Below are 16,968 nucleotides of genomic sequence, written 5' to 3'. Positions count from 1 at the left end.
AAACATTTCTCACCATTACAGTGACTCTTTAGTAGATTACCAGAAAGTCTTCAGTTATCTTCATCCTTCCAATGCAAGCACATCTTCCTGGGCTACCCTGCACAGCTAACGATCACATGCAGCTGAATCAAAGCACATGCATAGCAAAACATCAAATTTACAGCTACACTACTAAAGCAACTGAAAACACCAGCCACAAACTTGGAAACTGATTCCATCAATGACGTCTCTGATAAAGGTGATAAATGCCCTACTTGTGAGAGGAAGTACTGGGAACGACTTTCGGTTGATGAACAAATCTTCCATGTAATTTTAGATAATTGAGTGCGTTACTAAATTCAAACAAAAGATAGCATATATAACTGTTACTGGTGAAATCAAGTGTTCACATTATGTTCAGGTTTATTGTTTACACTTTTGGAAATAAACCACTGAAACACAATAAATTTTTCATTTACCAAGAAGGGAAGGGATGCAGTGTATTGGAAATTGCATTGGATATTATGTCCATTTTAGGTTACTATTCACACATACCAGCAGAAAAAATTAGAAGATGGATCAAGGAATCCAACTGTGATCTGACTAGTGCTTCATAAAATTTTAGAAAGACTTCTGTCTTTATTCTTCATTCTTTGAAATAATGGCCATCTGCTTTCCCTATTGCCTGGTGAACTTGAATACTATCATGCATGAGGCTCCTCAAATTCCTCCGTGCTGCAGCTTCCTACAGTTATTCCTGATTTAAATAAAAAGTGTTCAGCTCTTCTAAAAGAGCTGCCAAAATGCTTTATTTCACATTTTCCCACATTATACTACATTTGCCAAGTTTTTTTGCCCATTCACATAACCTGTCTACATCCCACTGTAAACATCTTGTGTCCACCTCACTACTTGCCTTGCTGCCTAGTTTGTATCACCTGCAAACTTGCCGATAGTGCATTCACATCATTAACATACATTGTAAATATTGGTGGCCCCTGCATGGTGGCATTCAAAAGGTTACAGGTTGCCTTCCTGAAAATGCATGCTTTTATCTAAACTCTGTCTTGTATTGGTCAGCTAAGCCTCTATCCATGCTAATATACTACCCCAACACCATTGGTCTTAACCTATTGAGTCACTATATGTCTGGTAACTTATCAAATTCCCATTTGAAACCTAAATATCTACTGCCTCCCTGTTATCTATCTTGTTTGTTACCTCCTCAAAAACTGTAATAAACTTGTTAGGCATGATTGCTCCTTTACAGCCAAGCTGGCTTTGTCTGATTATGCAGTTCTAACCTCTCTGATATTATATTCTTTATATTAGATTCTCTAATATTTTCCCAGTGACAGATGTAAAGCTAACTGGTCTGTAGTTACCTATGTTTTGTCTACCTCCCTTTTTGAAAAAAGCATTACACTGACAGCTTTCCAATCCTCATGAATCTATAAGGATCTAAGGATCTTTGGAAGATCATGTCTAGTATATACACTATCTCTGCAACCACCTCATTTAAAATCCTTGGATGCATCCCATAAGATCCAGGGGACTTATTGATCTTTAGCCCCATCTGGTTTTCTAGTACATTTCTGTGGTGATAGTTATTCTATTAATTTCCTGCTCTCTCCAGCCCCTTCATTATGTAATATTTTGGATTGCTATTAGGGTCCTCTATTTTGAAGACAGATGCAAAGTATTTATTCAACTCTTCCACCATTTCCTGGGTACCCATTTTGTTGCCTCAGCCTCATTTTCTAAGGGGGCAATGTTCAGATTCAGATGTGCAAACGTTATATACAGTGTACAAGTCGACACAGCGTCCCTGGGTGAACATTAATAAATATTATCTTCAAGTAAGATGATGTTCAACTGCCATTACCTTGGAACAGGTGATAACGGTGGTGAAGAGGAGCACGATGGAAAGGTGAAGGAGTCAGGTGAGCCAACTAAATCAGGCATTCCTGGGGAGGTGCCCACTGTCTCAGTGATTACAAGCTCTGGATCAAGGATGAAGAGCTCATCTTGGGAAATGTCAGTCACGTAATGCAAGTGTTCCTGAAAGGGAGTGCAAAGAAGTTAGCCTTTCAACCTCACAACTGCGCCTAGAAGAAAAGGAAATAAACATTCGCATTCACATTTCACTTTTCTCAAACCGAGGACATTCCAAACTGCGTAACAGCAAATTATGTACTCTTAAACAGAGATGATTGTTATAATCTAGAGAATATGAATTCCATCCATAGAATAATAGGATGATAGATCACAGAGGGAGGTCATTTTAGTAAATCTCTTCTGTAGGATTTGCAAAGCCTTGGCATCTCTTCCAAAATAAGTTTCCCAGAATTTAAACCGATTAAGCTGAACTGGTGCTTCATAAAGATTTATATTATTTGTACTATATATTTATTTTCAATTCCATTAATAAACCGATGATCCTGTATAATATTTGAACAACTCCATTCCAATTGACCTTTATTTTTTAATTGCATCGTTGTTCCACCTTCCAGGAACTGCCACCACTTATCGTTTCGTTGTCCAGACTGCTGGCTCCAGGCATGATTTACAGTGCACTTTGTGTCATAGCCTATCTGCTTGCCTGGGTTCGTTCCTGCTACTTTCCCCTTTTTTTTTGTTCTTTAAGTCTCCCTAAGGTTTACATTGCTTCACAACCCTCAACACAATTAGGATGATAAATGGTTGGCTTGCTCACAGAGTTCATAGCATTCTGAAGGGGGTCTAAACCAGTATATCCATAGTATTTGTGCCTTTCAATACTCCTCTAATCCCCAGTGTCTCAAATTCTTCGCTTCACTCCCCAGATCTAGAACACAGCTGAGGGTCAGGCGCACTTTCAAAAGATAGGGAAATGAACTCCACCGTGAAAAAGACATGCACACTTGACACCTGCTTCTCATGTGCTTGATGACTAGACTGTCAAACACAGGGCCATAAATTTAACAAATCTGGATTATTATGACAAGTCACTTTACATCAGCTAGTAGTTTACAAAATTATTTACTGGAAACATCTGAACAGGGCTCATCGTGTGTTTTGGCACCATTGGCATAATTGCAAGTGTTCAATTTACTGTAATTGTGCACTTCAGATATGGAGATTAAGTGGAATTCCCTCCTTAATACTAATTATATTAACTGAAGCTATGTAAAGTTGCCCTAGTCCCAGGGGACCATAGGCTGCTCTCTAATTACAAAGAGATAACTGCTAGTCGTTTAACTTGAAGATCACCACACCTTAGGCGAGAGGCAAGGTTGAGAAGGAGTGTCCTTCATGTTAACTTCTGCTAGAATAGGAACTGAACCCATGCTGTTCGGTCACTTTGCATCACAAATCAGCTGTCCAATGAATTGAGCTAACTGTGGTGAAGTATACAGAGGAACCTCGATTATCCGGCTTCGATTAACCAAGTTTTGGATTATCTGAACAAGATCGCAAAGTCCCAATGCGTGGCTAACTATATTATCCGGTATTCAATTAATCAAATGAAATACTCCTCGCCCATGTCCTACAGATAATCGAAGTTCCTCCGTATATAGGTGGAAGGCATTGATTGGATGACTACTTGAGCACACAGAGAGAGAGACACTGAATTAGGGTGCATATACTCGCGATGTTTCACTCTGTGAATAAAATTATTCCAAATAAAGATTGGTTCTGGTTTCTTCCTTCATTAATTGGCTGTCAGTATGAAATGAATTAAACCTCACTAACTCTTGCTTATCCTTTAAGATGCACTTGAAATCTACCCTTTAAATTAGTTATTGCCACCTCTTAATTATTGTGTAAGATGATTGGTATTTGAAATAGCCAAGTAACATCATGGTGTTCTTATGGTACAGTGGTACGTTTGAGTCACAAGACCCAGGTCCAAATACCATCTGTTCCAGAGGTGTGTCATAACATCACCGAACAAGCTGATTGTTCAAGAGAGAAGTTGAACAGTGTTTCATTGGTGGGTCTTCAACGCTGTACCAGTTCTGCCTTACTCAAGCTGTGTGAGAATATTTCAGCTGTAGAAATGTGAAGTTACTCTCAAATTGAAGCTGATATCTCACATGTATCTCAGATGCAATGTAACTCGATATTAAGTAGTGTGTCATAGCCGCTTTCTGGATCAGTGGTGCTGGAAGAGCACAGCAGTTCAGGCAGCATCCAACGAGCAGCAAAATCGACATTTCGGGCAAAAGCCCTTCATCAGGAATAAAGGCAGTGAGCTGGAAGCATGGAGAGATAAGCTAGAGGAGGGTGGGGGTTGGGAGAGAGTAGCATAGAGTACAATGGGTGAGTGGGGGAAGGGATGAAGGTGATAGGTCAGGGAGGAGAAGGTGGAGTGGATAGGTGGAAAAGGAGCTAGGCAGGTCGGACAAGTCCGGACATGTCATGGGGACAGTGCTGAACTGGAAGTTTGAAACTAGGATGAGGTGGGGCAAGGGGAAATGAGGAAACTGTTGAAGTCCACATTGATCCCCTGGGGTGGAAGTGTTCCGAGGCGGAAAATGAGGCGTTCTTCCTCCAGGCGTCTGGTGGTGAGGGAGCGGCGGTGAAGGAGGCCCAGAACCTCTATGTCTTTGGCAGAGTGGGATGGGGAGTTGAAATGTTGGGCCACTGGCAGTGTGGTTGATTGGTGCGGGTGTCCCGGAGATGTTCCCTAAAGCGCTCTGCTTGGAGGTGCTCAGACTCCCAAATGTAGAGGAGACCGCATCGGGAGCAACGGATACAATAAATGATATTAGTGGATGTGCAGGTAAAACTTTGATGGATGTGGAAGGCTCCTTTAGGGCCTTGGATAGAGGTGAGGGAGGTGGTGTGGGCACAGGTTTTACAGTTCCTGCGGTGGCAGGGGAAAGTGCCAGGATGGGAGGGTGGGTTGTAGGGGGGCATGGACCTGACCAGGTAATCACGGAGGGAACGGTCTTTGCGGAAGGCGGAAAGGGGTGGGGAGGGAAATATATCCCTGGTGGTGGGGTCTTTTTGGAGTTGGCGGAAATGTCGGCGGATGATTTGGTTTATGCGAAGGTTGATAGGGTGGAAGGTGAGCACCAGGGGCATTCTGTCCTTGTTACGGTTGGAGGGGTGTGGTCTGAGGACAGAGGTGCGAGATGTGGACGAGATGCGTTGGAGGGCATCTTTAACCACGTGGGAAGGGAAATTGCGGTCTCTAAAGAAGGCGGCCATCTGGTGTGTTCTATGGTGGAATTGGTCCTCCTGGGAGCAGATATGGCGGAGGTGGAGGAATTGGGAATACGGGATGGCATTTTTGCAAGAGATAGGGTGAGAAGAGGTGTAATCCAGGTAGCTGTGGGAGTCGGTGGGTTTGTAAAAAATGTCAGTGTCAAGTCGGTCGTCATTAATGGAGATGGAGAGGTCCAGGAAGGGGAGGGAGGTGTCAGAGATGGTCCAGGTAAATTTAAGGTCAGGGTGGAATGTGTTGGTGAAGTTGATGAATTGCTCAACCTCCTCACGGGAGCACGAGGTGGTGCCAATGCAGTCATCAATGTAGCGGAGGAAGAGGTGGGGAGTGGTGCCGGTGTAATTACGGAAGCTCAACTGTTCTACGTAGCCAACAAAGAGACAGGCATAGCTGGGGCCCATACATGTGCCCATGGCTACCCCTTTGGTGTGGAGGAAGTGGGAGGATTCAAAGGAGAAATTGTTAAGGGTGAGGACCAGTTCAGCCAAACGAATGAGAGTATCGGTGGAAGGGTACTGTTGGGGACGTCTGGAGAGGAAAAATGGAGGACTTGGAGGCCCTGGTCATGGTGGATGGAGGTGTAGAGGAATTGGATTGTTAATCAAGATCAAGCCCAACTTCTGTCTAAGTCATCCTTCCCCACCATCCTAGACTACAGTTAGTTCTACTATAACACAACGGTTGCGTTCTTGTACAACTCTGCATTACAGAAAAATTGCACTTTAGGAACAGAGCTTAAAGTGTTAGTGCTATAATTGCAATACAGCCAACACACGTTTTAAAGGTTTGCTCTGTAGGAACAGCATCCCAAATTTGTCATTTGTGTTCGAACGGATTTACGTTGATAAAACACGCGTTACAACAGAACAACCTATACTACTAGCAGGAAGGATTAACGGCGGTGTGACTACAAAAGACTTCCCAGATGATTTAAGCAGAAACCAACAGATACAAGATGCTGACAGCGCTAGAATCTCAATATACAAGATGGTGCCAGCAGTGGTCACCTTAAAGTTTTATTTAGCCACACCATACAAAAGTAAGGTCTCCATCTTTGACTCAGTGTCAATATTTGGCCTGAGGTACAATCCTATGCAACACCTCAAGAAATATTGTTTTGCAAAAATACTGAAAACAACATTTGTTGTTCCTGTTACTAACAAGGACTGGAGTAGATCGAGGGGAAAAAAAAACACTGCTTTATCGCTTGATTATCATACAAAACTTTTATGATCCAGTGAAATTCTTTGAAGTGTTGGTACAGTTTTGGAAGCAAATTCGGAAAAATTGAAACAAAGTGGAATTCTGCTTGTGGTTTAGGTATGGGGTTAGAATCACAGGTTGTAGAAGACCATAAAATGCAGAAATGCTTTCAAAAGGAGAAGCCTGAAAAACAATTGAGCGATCAGAATAAATGACAGAAAGTTTCCAAACTGTAGCTTCTATCAATCGTGAAGATTTTCACATATACACTATTGAACCCAATATCACCGACAAAAGTCCTCCACTGAGGATTCGATCGATAATAAGATTAGTCGCTATTGTTTCTGTCTGAAGATATAATTTCCAGAGACAGCACTTAAGAGCTGTATAAATATTAAGGGGTCAGAGCATCTGGTGTGTAAAAGGGGATCAGAACATTTTTAGTGCTCTGCACAGACTTCATAGAAAGGTACAACCCTTTTGACAGACTTATTCATTTACCTCATTTTCCCCATAGCCTGGCAAATTCTGTCATTACACAGCCAATTCCTGACTGAAAGTTATTGTCGCTTTTCAAGCAGTGCACTTCCAGTCATTAGAGGAAAGTGCTTCACAAATAAATTAGTGGGAAAGGAAGATTTGCTGAAGTTTCACTGGTTAGGACAAACACAGCTTTTCAAAAACAAACTCAAAAGATTGACAAAACCAGGAACCTGCACAGAAACTGCTTGAAGCAATAGTGCTTGAGGGAGACATAACTTCAGAATGTTAATCTCTGAAATCAAAACTTGAAAACAAAAAAAGACACCAGCTGGCTAAATCCAGCCTGAAGGAGAATATACCACCTGAATGGCTTATTTCCCCAGACACTGCTCCATTTACCCTTGCTAACCTTAATGTGTCCCACTCAGGATCAGCACAAAACAACAAATCAGCTCTACAATGAACTAAACTACAATATTGACACAGTAGGAACATCACTGTCTTATCATCAACTATTCCACCTGTTCTAACTATGTTATAAACTGACGACTATTTGTAAGAACTTTAGATGTGACAAACACATCTGAAATACAACAGTGCCTTTAAAGACTCTGGAATAAAAAATGAAGCCTATAATGTATTAATCATTGCCTCATGGTACTTTCATTACAGACCAAGAAAATGCTACAGGATGTTGAAATGAAAACAGAATTGTTGAAAAAACTCAGCCAGTCTGGCAGTATCTGTGGAGAGAGAAACTCTCTCTTCAAAACTGGACACCGACTTGGAAATGTAATGGTTTTTATTCTGTAGGGAAAAAAAGTGGGAAGGAATAAATGGAACAGATGGGCAGATCAGGGAAAGATTAGAGGTCACAGGTATAGAACAATAGATAATGGGGTTGGTAATAGCTGTAAAGAGGAGGGATAGGCTCATAATAGAAGTGTTAATAAGAGGAGTTAATGACAGAATATAGGTTAGGAACGAAAGCCAAACCAATAAAATCAGACACTTTGGATTCATGGTGAGTTTGGAGGAAATAAAATAGAAGGAGAAAGTGAGGACTGCAGATGCTGGAGATCAGAGCTGAAAATGTGTTGCTGGAAAAGCACAGCAGGTCAGGCAGCATCCATGGAGCAGGAGAATCGATGTTTCGGGCATGAGCCCTTCCTTCTGAAGAAGGGCTCATGCCCGAAACGTCGATTCTCCTGCTCCTTGGATGCTGCCTGACCTGCTGCGCTTTTCCAGCAACACATTTTCAGCTCGCAAATAAAATGGAAGCCAACATATAACATTACAGCGCAGTAAAGGCCCTTCAGCCCTCGATGTTGTGCCAACCTGTGGAACCAGTCTGAAGCCCATCTCTCCTACACTATTCCATTTTCATCCATATGCTTAACAAATGTCATGATCTGAGGTCGTTTAACTTAGTGTTGAATCTAGAAGGTTGTAAAGTATCTAAACAAGAAATGAGGCACTGTTACTCCAGCTTGTGTTGAGTATGTTATTTAAATGATGAGAGATTGCAGAGTTCTGACCTGCAGAATGACCTGGATGTCCTAACACATGAACTGTAAAAGATCCAGCATGTAATTAGGAAGGATAATAGATTGAAACATGTAAAAATCTTTAAGGGTTTTGACAGTGTAGATGTGAGAGCATGTTTTCTGTTATGGGAAAATCCAGAACTGGGGGATCACTCTTTAAAAATGTGAAAACAGAGATCAGATGAATTACTTTTTCCCTCTCACATGGCCGTGAGTTTGGGAAATCTCTTCCTGAAAAGATGATGGAAGTAGAGTCTTCAAAGTTTTTTTTTAAGGCAAAGGTAGGTCTGCTCTGAAGAGAGCTCACTGGGTCGAAACTCTAACTCTGTTTTCTCTCCACAGATGCTACCAGCCCTGTTGAGTTTCTCCAACAATTTCTGCTTTTGTTTCAGATTTCCAGCATCTGCACCTCTGTTTTATTCTGGTTGGGAAAGGGGTTGAAATCTCATCATGACTGGGCAGGAATGTGGATTTGAGGTTACAATTAGACCAGTCATGACCTTATTAAATGACAGAGCAGATTTGAGGTGCTTAATTGCCTACTGTAACTCCCAATTCACTGGCGTACTGCAGCAAACCTAGGACAGGAATGCGAAGACAAGAACACGATGGTGTATTAAAATAGCAAACTACCATAAAGTCAGGTCACGCTTGCAAAGTGAGTGGAGATGTTCCGCAAAGCGATCACCCAATCTGGGTTTGATCTCTCAAACGCAGAGAAAGCTTCACTGTGTGTAGTGAATTGGAGGGGGATGTGATATTGGAGGTGCCATCGTGGAAATGGTCAAAATGGTGGAGGATGATACTTTGAATATGGTGGCTGGTTTGGTTGGAAAGTGAGAACAAAGGAAACCCTATCATGGTTCTGAGAGGAAGGGGTAGGAGTGAAGGCCAAGGTGCTGAAACAAATCAAACATGGTTGAGAGCCTTGCCCACCACAGTGGGAGGGGAAATCCTTGGAAAAGGAAGGACATAATGAGAAGCACTGTGTAAGGTGGTATCAGCGGAACCGATGCAACACAGATCACGAAACAAGGAGAATGGAACGTAGTCCTTACAGGAAGCGTAAAGGAGGAGAAGTCCAAATCAGGTAGCCATGGGAGTCTTTAGCTTTGCCATGATTAGGCGACAGCCTCTCTCTGGGAATGGACACAAAGTCAAGGAAGTAAAAGGCAGGGCCAGAGCTAGAGTGTTGCAAGTGACAGATGGATGATAGATTCAATTCAGAAACAAATTCAATTAATCTTTCCAAGGCCAAATGAAAACAGGAAGTGACATCAATACAGTAATCAATATACTGGAAAAGTGTGTTGTATGAGGAAACTCAAGTTGAACTAGAACAATGAATGTTCCAGAAACCTCAATGAAAGACAGGCATTACCAGGGCCCATGTGTGTAACCATGGCCACAATCCTTTTCTTGGGGGAAGTGAAAAATTCTTCAATTGCATGAAAAGATTTACAAGGATGTTATCAAAGTTGGAGGGTTTGAGTATTGGGAGAGTCGAAATAGGCTAGGGCTGTTTTCTCTGGAATGTTGGCGGCAGAGGGGTGACCTTACGGGGTCTATAAAATCATGGATCGGATAAATAGGCAAAGACTTTTCTTTGGGGTGGGCGAGTCCAAAACTAGAGGTGTAGGTGAGAGAGGAAAGATTTGAAAGGGACCTCAGGGCAATTTTTTTCCACACAGAACGTGATGCTTGTGTGGAATGAACTGCCAGAGGAAGTGAGGCGGCTACAAGGTGGGAAGCCATGAGAAGAATATCCCCAGACGGATGATATTAGTTATAACACTGGAAACAACATCTTTAGTCCACCGTACTTAGAAGAAAAAGGACAGCTGATATCTGGAAATAGCACCATCTGCAAGATCCCCTCCAAGCTACTCATCTAAGAACATAGGAACTAGGAGGAGTAGGCCATTGGCCTTTGAGCCTGCTCCACCATTCATTAAGATCATGGTTGACCGTTTTGTGGCCTCAGCTTCACTTACCCACCCTCACACCATAACCCTTAATTCTTTGACTGTTTGAAAAAAAATTCTATCCTAGCTTTAAAAATATTTACTGAGGAAGCTCAACTACTTCACTGGGCAGGGAATTCCAGATTCACGCCCTCTGGGTGAAGAAGTTCCTTCTCGATTCAGTCCTAAATCTGCTCCCCCTCATTTTGAGGCTATGCCCTCTATTCCTAGTTGCACTTACCAGTGGAAACATCCTCTCTACTTCTATTCAATCTATGCCTTCATAATTTTATTTAAGATTTGCCCCTCATTCTTCTAAAATCCAATGAATATAATCCCAGTCTACTCAGTCTCTCCTCACAAGCCAACCCCCTCAACTCTGGAATCAACCTAGTGAACCTCCTCTGCATCCCCTCCAGCGCCAGTAACATCCTTTCTCAAGTAAGGAGACCAAAGCTGCATGCAGTACTCCAGGTGTGGCCTCACCAGCATTCTATACAGTTGCAACATTACCTCTCTGTTTCTAAACTTAATCCCTTTAGCAATGAAGGACAAATTTCTATTTGCTTTCTTAATTACCTGTTGCACCTGTAGACCAACCTTCTGTGATTCATGCACAAGGACACCCAGGTCCCTCTGCACAACAGCATGCTGCCATTTTTTTGCCATTCAAATAATAAAGTCCTTTTTACTGTTGTTCCTACTGAAAAGGATGACTTCACATTTATGAACATGGTACACTCCATCTGCCAGGCCTTTGCCCAATCACTTAAGCTATGTCTCTTTGCAAAGTTTCATAGTCCACTGCACACTTCGCTCTTTCACTCGTCTTAGTGTCATCTGCAAATGTTGACATACTACAAGTGGTCCCCAACTCTAAATCATTGATGTAAATTGTAAATAATTGCTGTCCGAACACTGACCCCTGAGGCACACCACTAGTTTCCGATTGCCAACCAGAAGAGCACTCATTTATCCGACTCTTTGCTTCCTGTTGGTTAACCAATCCGCTATCCATGCTAACACATTACCCATAATGCCTTGCGTCCTTATGTTATGCACAGGCTTTTGTGCAGTACCTTGTCAAATGCCTTTTGGAAATCTAGATACACCACATCTACTGGGTTCCTGTTGTTCACCGTGCTCATAATGTCTTCACAGAATTCCAGTAGGTGAGTTGAGCATGACTTGTCCATCATGAATCCATGCTGCATCTGCCCAACGGGACAATTTCTAACCAGATGACTTGCTATTTCTTCCTTGATAATAGACTCAAGCATTTTCCACACGACAGAAGGTAAGCGAGCCTGTTTATAATTCCTTATCTTTTGTCTACCTCCCTTTGTAAACAGTGACGTCACATTTGCTGCTTTCTAATCTGCTGGGACTGTCCCAGAGTCCAGTGAATTTTGGAAAATTACCACAAGTGCATTTGCCAATTCTCCTTCCATCTCTTTTAGTATTCTGGGGTGCATTTCATCAGGGCCAGGAGACCTGTCTACCCTTAGCTCCATCAGCTTGCCTGACACCACCTCTTTCATAATAAAGATTGCTTCCAGGTCCTCACCTACCTTTGTCTCTTTGTCAATTACTGACATGTCATTCCTGTCCTCAACTGTAAAGACTGACACAAAATACCTGTTCAGTGCCTCGGCCATTTCCTCAAATCCCATTACTAAATCCCTCTTCTCATCCTCTGAAGGACCAATGCTTACTTTAGCCACTCTTCTTTATTTTATACACTTTTAGAAACTTTTGCAATCTGTCTTTATAGTCTAAGCTTGCTTATTCTCATAATCCATCTTCGTTTTCTTTATAGCTTTTTTTTTGTCTGTCAACCTTTAAAGATTTCCCAATCTTCTGGTTTCCCACTAACCTTAGACACTTTGCATCTTTTTTCATTCAGTTTGATAACCTCCCTTGTTTCCTTAGACATCTATGGCAGATTGGCCCTTTTCCTACCTTTACACGAGTATATACTTTTGCTGAGGTCCTTGAAAAATTGCTTTGAAAGTCCTCCACTGTTCAGCAACTGTCCTGCCATGAAGTCTTTGCTTCCAGCTCAACTCATCCAAGTGTAATCTCCTTTGTTTAAGCACAGGACCCTGGTATTGGATTTCATCTTCGCACTTTCTATCACATTCAACTGTACTGTGATTGCTCCTTCCAAGAGGATCCCTAACTATCACATCATTAATTATTCTTGTTTCATTACACAGGACTAGAACTGGACAGCTTCCTCCCTCATCGGTTTCTTTACATACTATTCAAGAAAACTATCACTGATATATTTAATGAATTCTTTTTCACCATCCTGACTTGCAAATGTATCGTCATTCCATCACTGTCGCTGGGTCAATATCCTGGAATTCCCTCCCTAATGGCATTGTGGACGTACCAACACCAAATGGACGACAGTTTCAAGAAGGCAGTTCACCACCACCTTGTCAAGGGCAATTAGGGATGGGCAGTAAATGCTGGTCCAGCCGGCGATGCCCACATCCATGAATGATTAAAAATAAAACAAGGTTCGGCAAGTTCAAAGAAAAGCAGGTGGTAATATCAGAAACATGGTTCGCCGTCAAGTGCAAACAGTGAAATTCACAGCTGACCTTGGAGGAATCTGTTTGGGAGAGGTTACAGCACAGAAACAGATAAGTGGATAGTTTTAAGTGTAGCCTTGCTGTAAATCTACAACAGTGAATAAAGTGGGTTCTTTGTTGATTGTATGTTTTTATTGGGATCTGTCTCTTGATTAAAGTTTAAAAATATAAGCCATAAGTATTAAGTTAGCCTGGAGCAGTGTTTTGTAGAGCAATAAAACGGTGCTATTTTCTAAGTCTGTAGATTGGAAGAAGCAAAGTGGCCTTTAGTAGAGTGATATACTCTTCTTGTCGGATGTGGGCATTTAGAGAGTGTTTACGTCTAACTGAGGATTATATCTGCAATAAACGTCATTGCTTATGAATCCTGTCAGATTAAATGGATCTGTTGGAGCAACAGTCATAGGCAATGAGGAATTTACAAGAGCTGGGGGTGTGATGCACGGCACTTATAGGAAGGGAGGAAAGCTGCAGATACAGTCAGGTAGATGGGTTACCTCCAAGAAAGATAGGAGACAGAGGCAGGTAGTATAGGAGTCTTCTGTGGTTATCCATTTTCAAACAAGTATGATGCTTTGGAAAATGTCATGGGTGATGGGTTTTCAGGGGAATGTAGAACGAACAGCCAGGTTTCTGGTATCAAGATAAGCTCTAATGTAATGAGAGTTATGTTGGGCTCTAAGTGATCAATTGTGTTAGGGGACTCTCTAGTCAGAGGCATAGACAAACGCTTCTACGGCCAGCAGTGAAAAATCAGAATGGTGTGTTACCTCCTTGGTGTCAGGACTAAGGATGTCTCAGAGTGGGTACATAGGTGCATATGTTCTCACAGGGATGAGGGACCAGAAAGAGATCATTGTATACATTGGAACTAACAACATAGGAAGGAAAGGATGAGACTCTGAAGGAAGAATATAGAAAGTTAGGAATTTTAAAAAAAGAGGTCCTCAAGGGGAGTAATACCTGGATTACTCATGGTGCTATGAGTTAGTGAGGGTAGAAATAGGAGGAGAGAGCTGATGAATGTGTGGCTGAGGAGCTGATGTATCCACATTTTTGGATCATTGGAAACTCTTCTGGGATAAAAGTGACCCATACATGAAGGATGAATTGCACCTGAATTGGCAGGGAGATTTGCTAGAGTTGCTCGGGAGGATTTAAACTAGTAAGGAAGTGATTGCTGTGCCTCTTGCTGAGATATTTGTATCATCAATAGTCACAGGTGAGGTGCCAGAAGACTGGAGGTTGGCTAACGTGGTAGCATTACTTAAAAACGGTGATAATGACAGGTCAGGGAACCATAGACTGGTAAGCCTGACGTTGGCAGTGGGCAAGTTGTTGAAGGGAACCTTGAGGGACAGGATTTAGAAAGGCAAGGACTGATTAGGGATAGTCAGCATGGCTTTTCCCATTGCGTGGGAAATCATGTCTCGCAAACGTGATTGAGTTTTTTAAAGAAATAACAAAGAGGATTGATGAGGGCAAAGTAGTAGATGTGATCTATATGGACTTCAGTAAGGCATTCGAAAATATTCCCCATGGGAGACTGGTTAGCAAGGTTAGATCTCATGGAATACAGGGAGAACTAGCCATTTGGATTCAGAACTGGCTCGAAGATAAAAAGACAGAGTGGTGGTAGAGGATTGTTTTACAGACTGGAGGCCTGTGATTAGTGGAGTGCCACAAGGATTGGTGCTGGGTCCACTACTTTTCGTGATTTACATAAATGATTTGGATATGAACACAGGAGGTACAGTTACTAAGTTTGCAGATGACACCAAAATTGGAGGTGTAGTGGACAGTGAAGGAGGTTACCTCGCATTACAATGGGATCTTGATTAGATGGGCCAATGGGCTGAAGAGTGGCAGATGGAGTTTAACTTAGGTAAATACGTGGTGCTGCATTTTGGAAAAGCAAATCTTAGAAGGACTTATACACTTAATGGTAAGGTCCTAGGGAGCATTGCTGAACAGAGAGATCTTGGGGTGCAGGTTCCTAGCTTCTTGAATGTAGAATTACAGATAGATAGGATAGTGAAGGCAGTGTTTGGTATGCTTTCCTTTATTGGTCACAGTATTGAGTACAAGAGTTGGGAGGTCATTTTATGGCTGTACAGGACATTGGTGAGGCCACTGTTGGAATATTACATGCAGTTTTGGTCTCCTTGCTATCAGAAGGATGTTGTGAAACTTGAAAGGGTTCAGAAAAGATTTACAAGCATGTTGCCAGAGTTGGAGGATTTGAGCTATAGGAAGAGGCTGAACAGGCTGGGGCTGTTTTCCCTGGAGTGTCGGAGGCTGAGGGATGACTTCATCGAGGTTTATAAAATCATGAGGGGCCTACATAGGGTAAATAGACAAAGTCTTTTCCCTGGGATGGGGGAGTCCAGAACTAGAGGGGATAGGTTTAGGGTGAGAGGGGAAAGATACAAAATGGACCTAAGGGGTAACTTTTTCACGCAGAGGATGATACATGTATGGAATAAGCTGCCAAAGGAAGTGGTGGAGGCTGGTACAATTACAAATTTAAAAGGCATCTGGATGGGTATACGAATAGGAAGGGTTTGGAGGGATATGGTCCAAGTGCTGGCAATTGGGACTAGAGTGGGTTGGGATATCTGGTCGGCATGGACGGGTTGGACGAAGAGTCTGTTTCCGCACTGTACATTTCTATGATTCTTATGATGAGCAAGCAGAACCTTTCATGGAATAGATTAGGTTAGAATAGACTCCCTACAGTGTGGAAAAAGACCATTGGGCCCAACAAGTCCACACTGACCCTCCGAAGAGTAACCCACCCAGACCCATTCCCCTGCTCTATATATACCTCTATTCGCCTAACAGAATAGAATGGAGGCCTTCAGAACTTTAAAGGAACTGAACTTTCCAGTCAGAACACAACTATCACATCACAAGGTGACAAAGGCATGGACTGGAGTATCTGTGGTAGTTAGGGTGATGTAGGATAGCCACAGACAAGCTGAAGGGGGGAAGAAAGGTAGTCTTTGTAATGAAGAAAATATGGAGTCAGAAATTCAGTTCAGGGTGAAAGGGACTGCGAAAGTTGTGCACAGTCTTGCTTGTCCCAAGAAAACAGGAGCATTTCTACTTAACTAGTATGATGTTTGTTTTATACATACAATTATCTTTATGTGCCTTTGCACGAGGTTAGAAGCATAAGCTGTCATATAGACATAGAGCACCATATCAGAAAGTTAGTAGTAACATTCATGCCTGAATCCATAAATCTGAAAGTGCTCTTCAGATACTGACACCTTAATACAGCATTGTACTGAGTGAGTGCCAAACTGTCAAAGGTGTCATCTTTTGGAAGAGGTGTTAAGTTGAGATCTAATATGCCCTCCCAAATGCACAGAAATGTTATCATAGACAAAGACAATGAAATGTCCCTACCAACGTTCATGCTATAACTAAAATAATAAAATTCAAAGTTTGGGAGAAGATTTGTAGCTCGGGTGCTCGTTGTTGTGGTTCTGTTTGCCGAGCTGGGAGTTTGTGTTGCAAATGTTTCGTCCCCTGTCTAGGTGACATCCTCAGTGCTTGGGAGCCTCCTGTGAAGCGCTTCTGTCATCTTTCCTCCGGCATTTATAGTGGCTTGTCTCTGCCGCTTCCGGTTGTCAGTTCTTGCTGTCCGCTGCAGTGGCCGGTATATTGGGTCCAGGTCGATGTGTTTGTTGATAGAATCTGTGGATGAGTGCCATGCCTCTAGGAATTCCCTAGCTGTTCTCTGTTTGGCTTGCCCTATAATAGTAGTGTTGTCCCAGCCAAATTCATGTTGCTTGTCATCTGCGTGTGTGGCTACTAAGGATAGCTGGTCGTGTCGTTTCGTGGCTAGTTGGTGTTCATGGATGCGGGTTGTTAGCTGTCTTCCTGTTTGTCCTATGTAGTGTTTTGTGCAGTCCTTGCATGGGATTTTGTACACTACATTGGTTTTGCTCATGCTGGGTATCGGG

General features: G+C 42.4%; 1 protein-coding gene across 4 annotated transcripts in view; it reads right to left on the bottom strand.

The window, feature by feature from the left end:
• Nucleotides 1-16,968, bottom strand: part of dgkza (diacylglycerol kinase, zeta a) — a 570,823-nt gene that overhangs the window by 155,621 nt on the left and 398,234 nt on the right. For all 4 annotated transcript variants that reach the window (XM_060838748.1, XM_060838746.1, XM_060838747.1 and 1 more), the window contains one exon: nt 1,865-2,040. In XM_060838748.1, the coding sequence (XP_060694731.1) occupies nt 1,865-2,040 (176 nt within the window). The remainder of the gene's footprint in view (nt 1-1,864; nt 2,041-16,968) is intronic.

The sequence above is a fragment of the Hemiscyllium ocellatum genome, chromosome 18 (assembly GCF_020745735.1).
Source record: "Hemiscyllium ocellatum isolate sHemOce1 chromosome 18, sHemOce1.pat.X.cur, whole genome shotgun sequence".
In the NCBI taxonomy this organism is placed as follows: domain Eukaryota; kingdom Metazoa; phylum Chordata; class Chondrichthyes; order Orectolobiformes; family Hemiscylliidae; genus Hemiscyllium; species Hemiscyllium ocellatum.
Note: the sequence above shows the minus strand (reverse complement) of the source record. Positions and strands in the feature narration are given on the sequence as shown.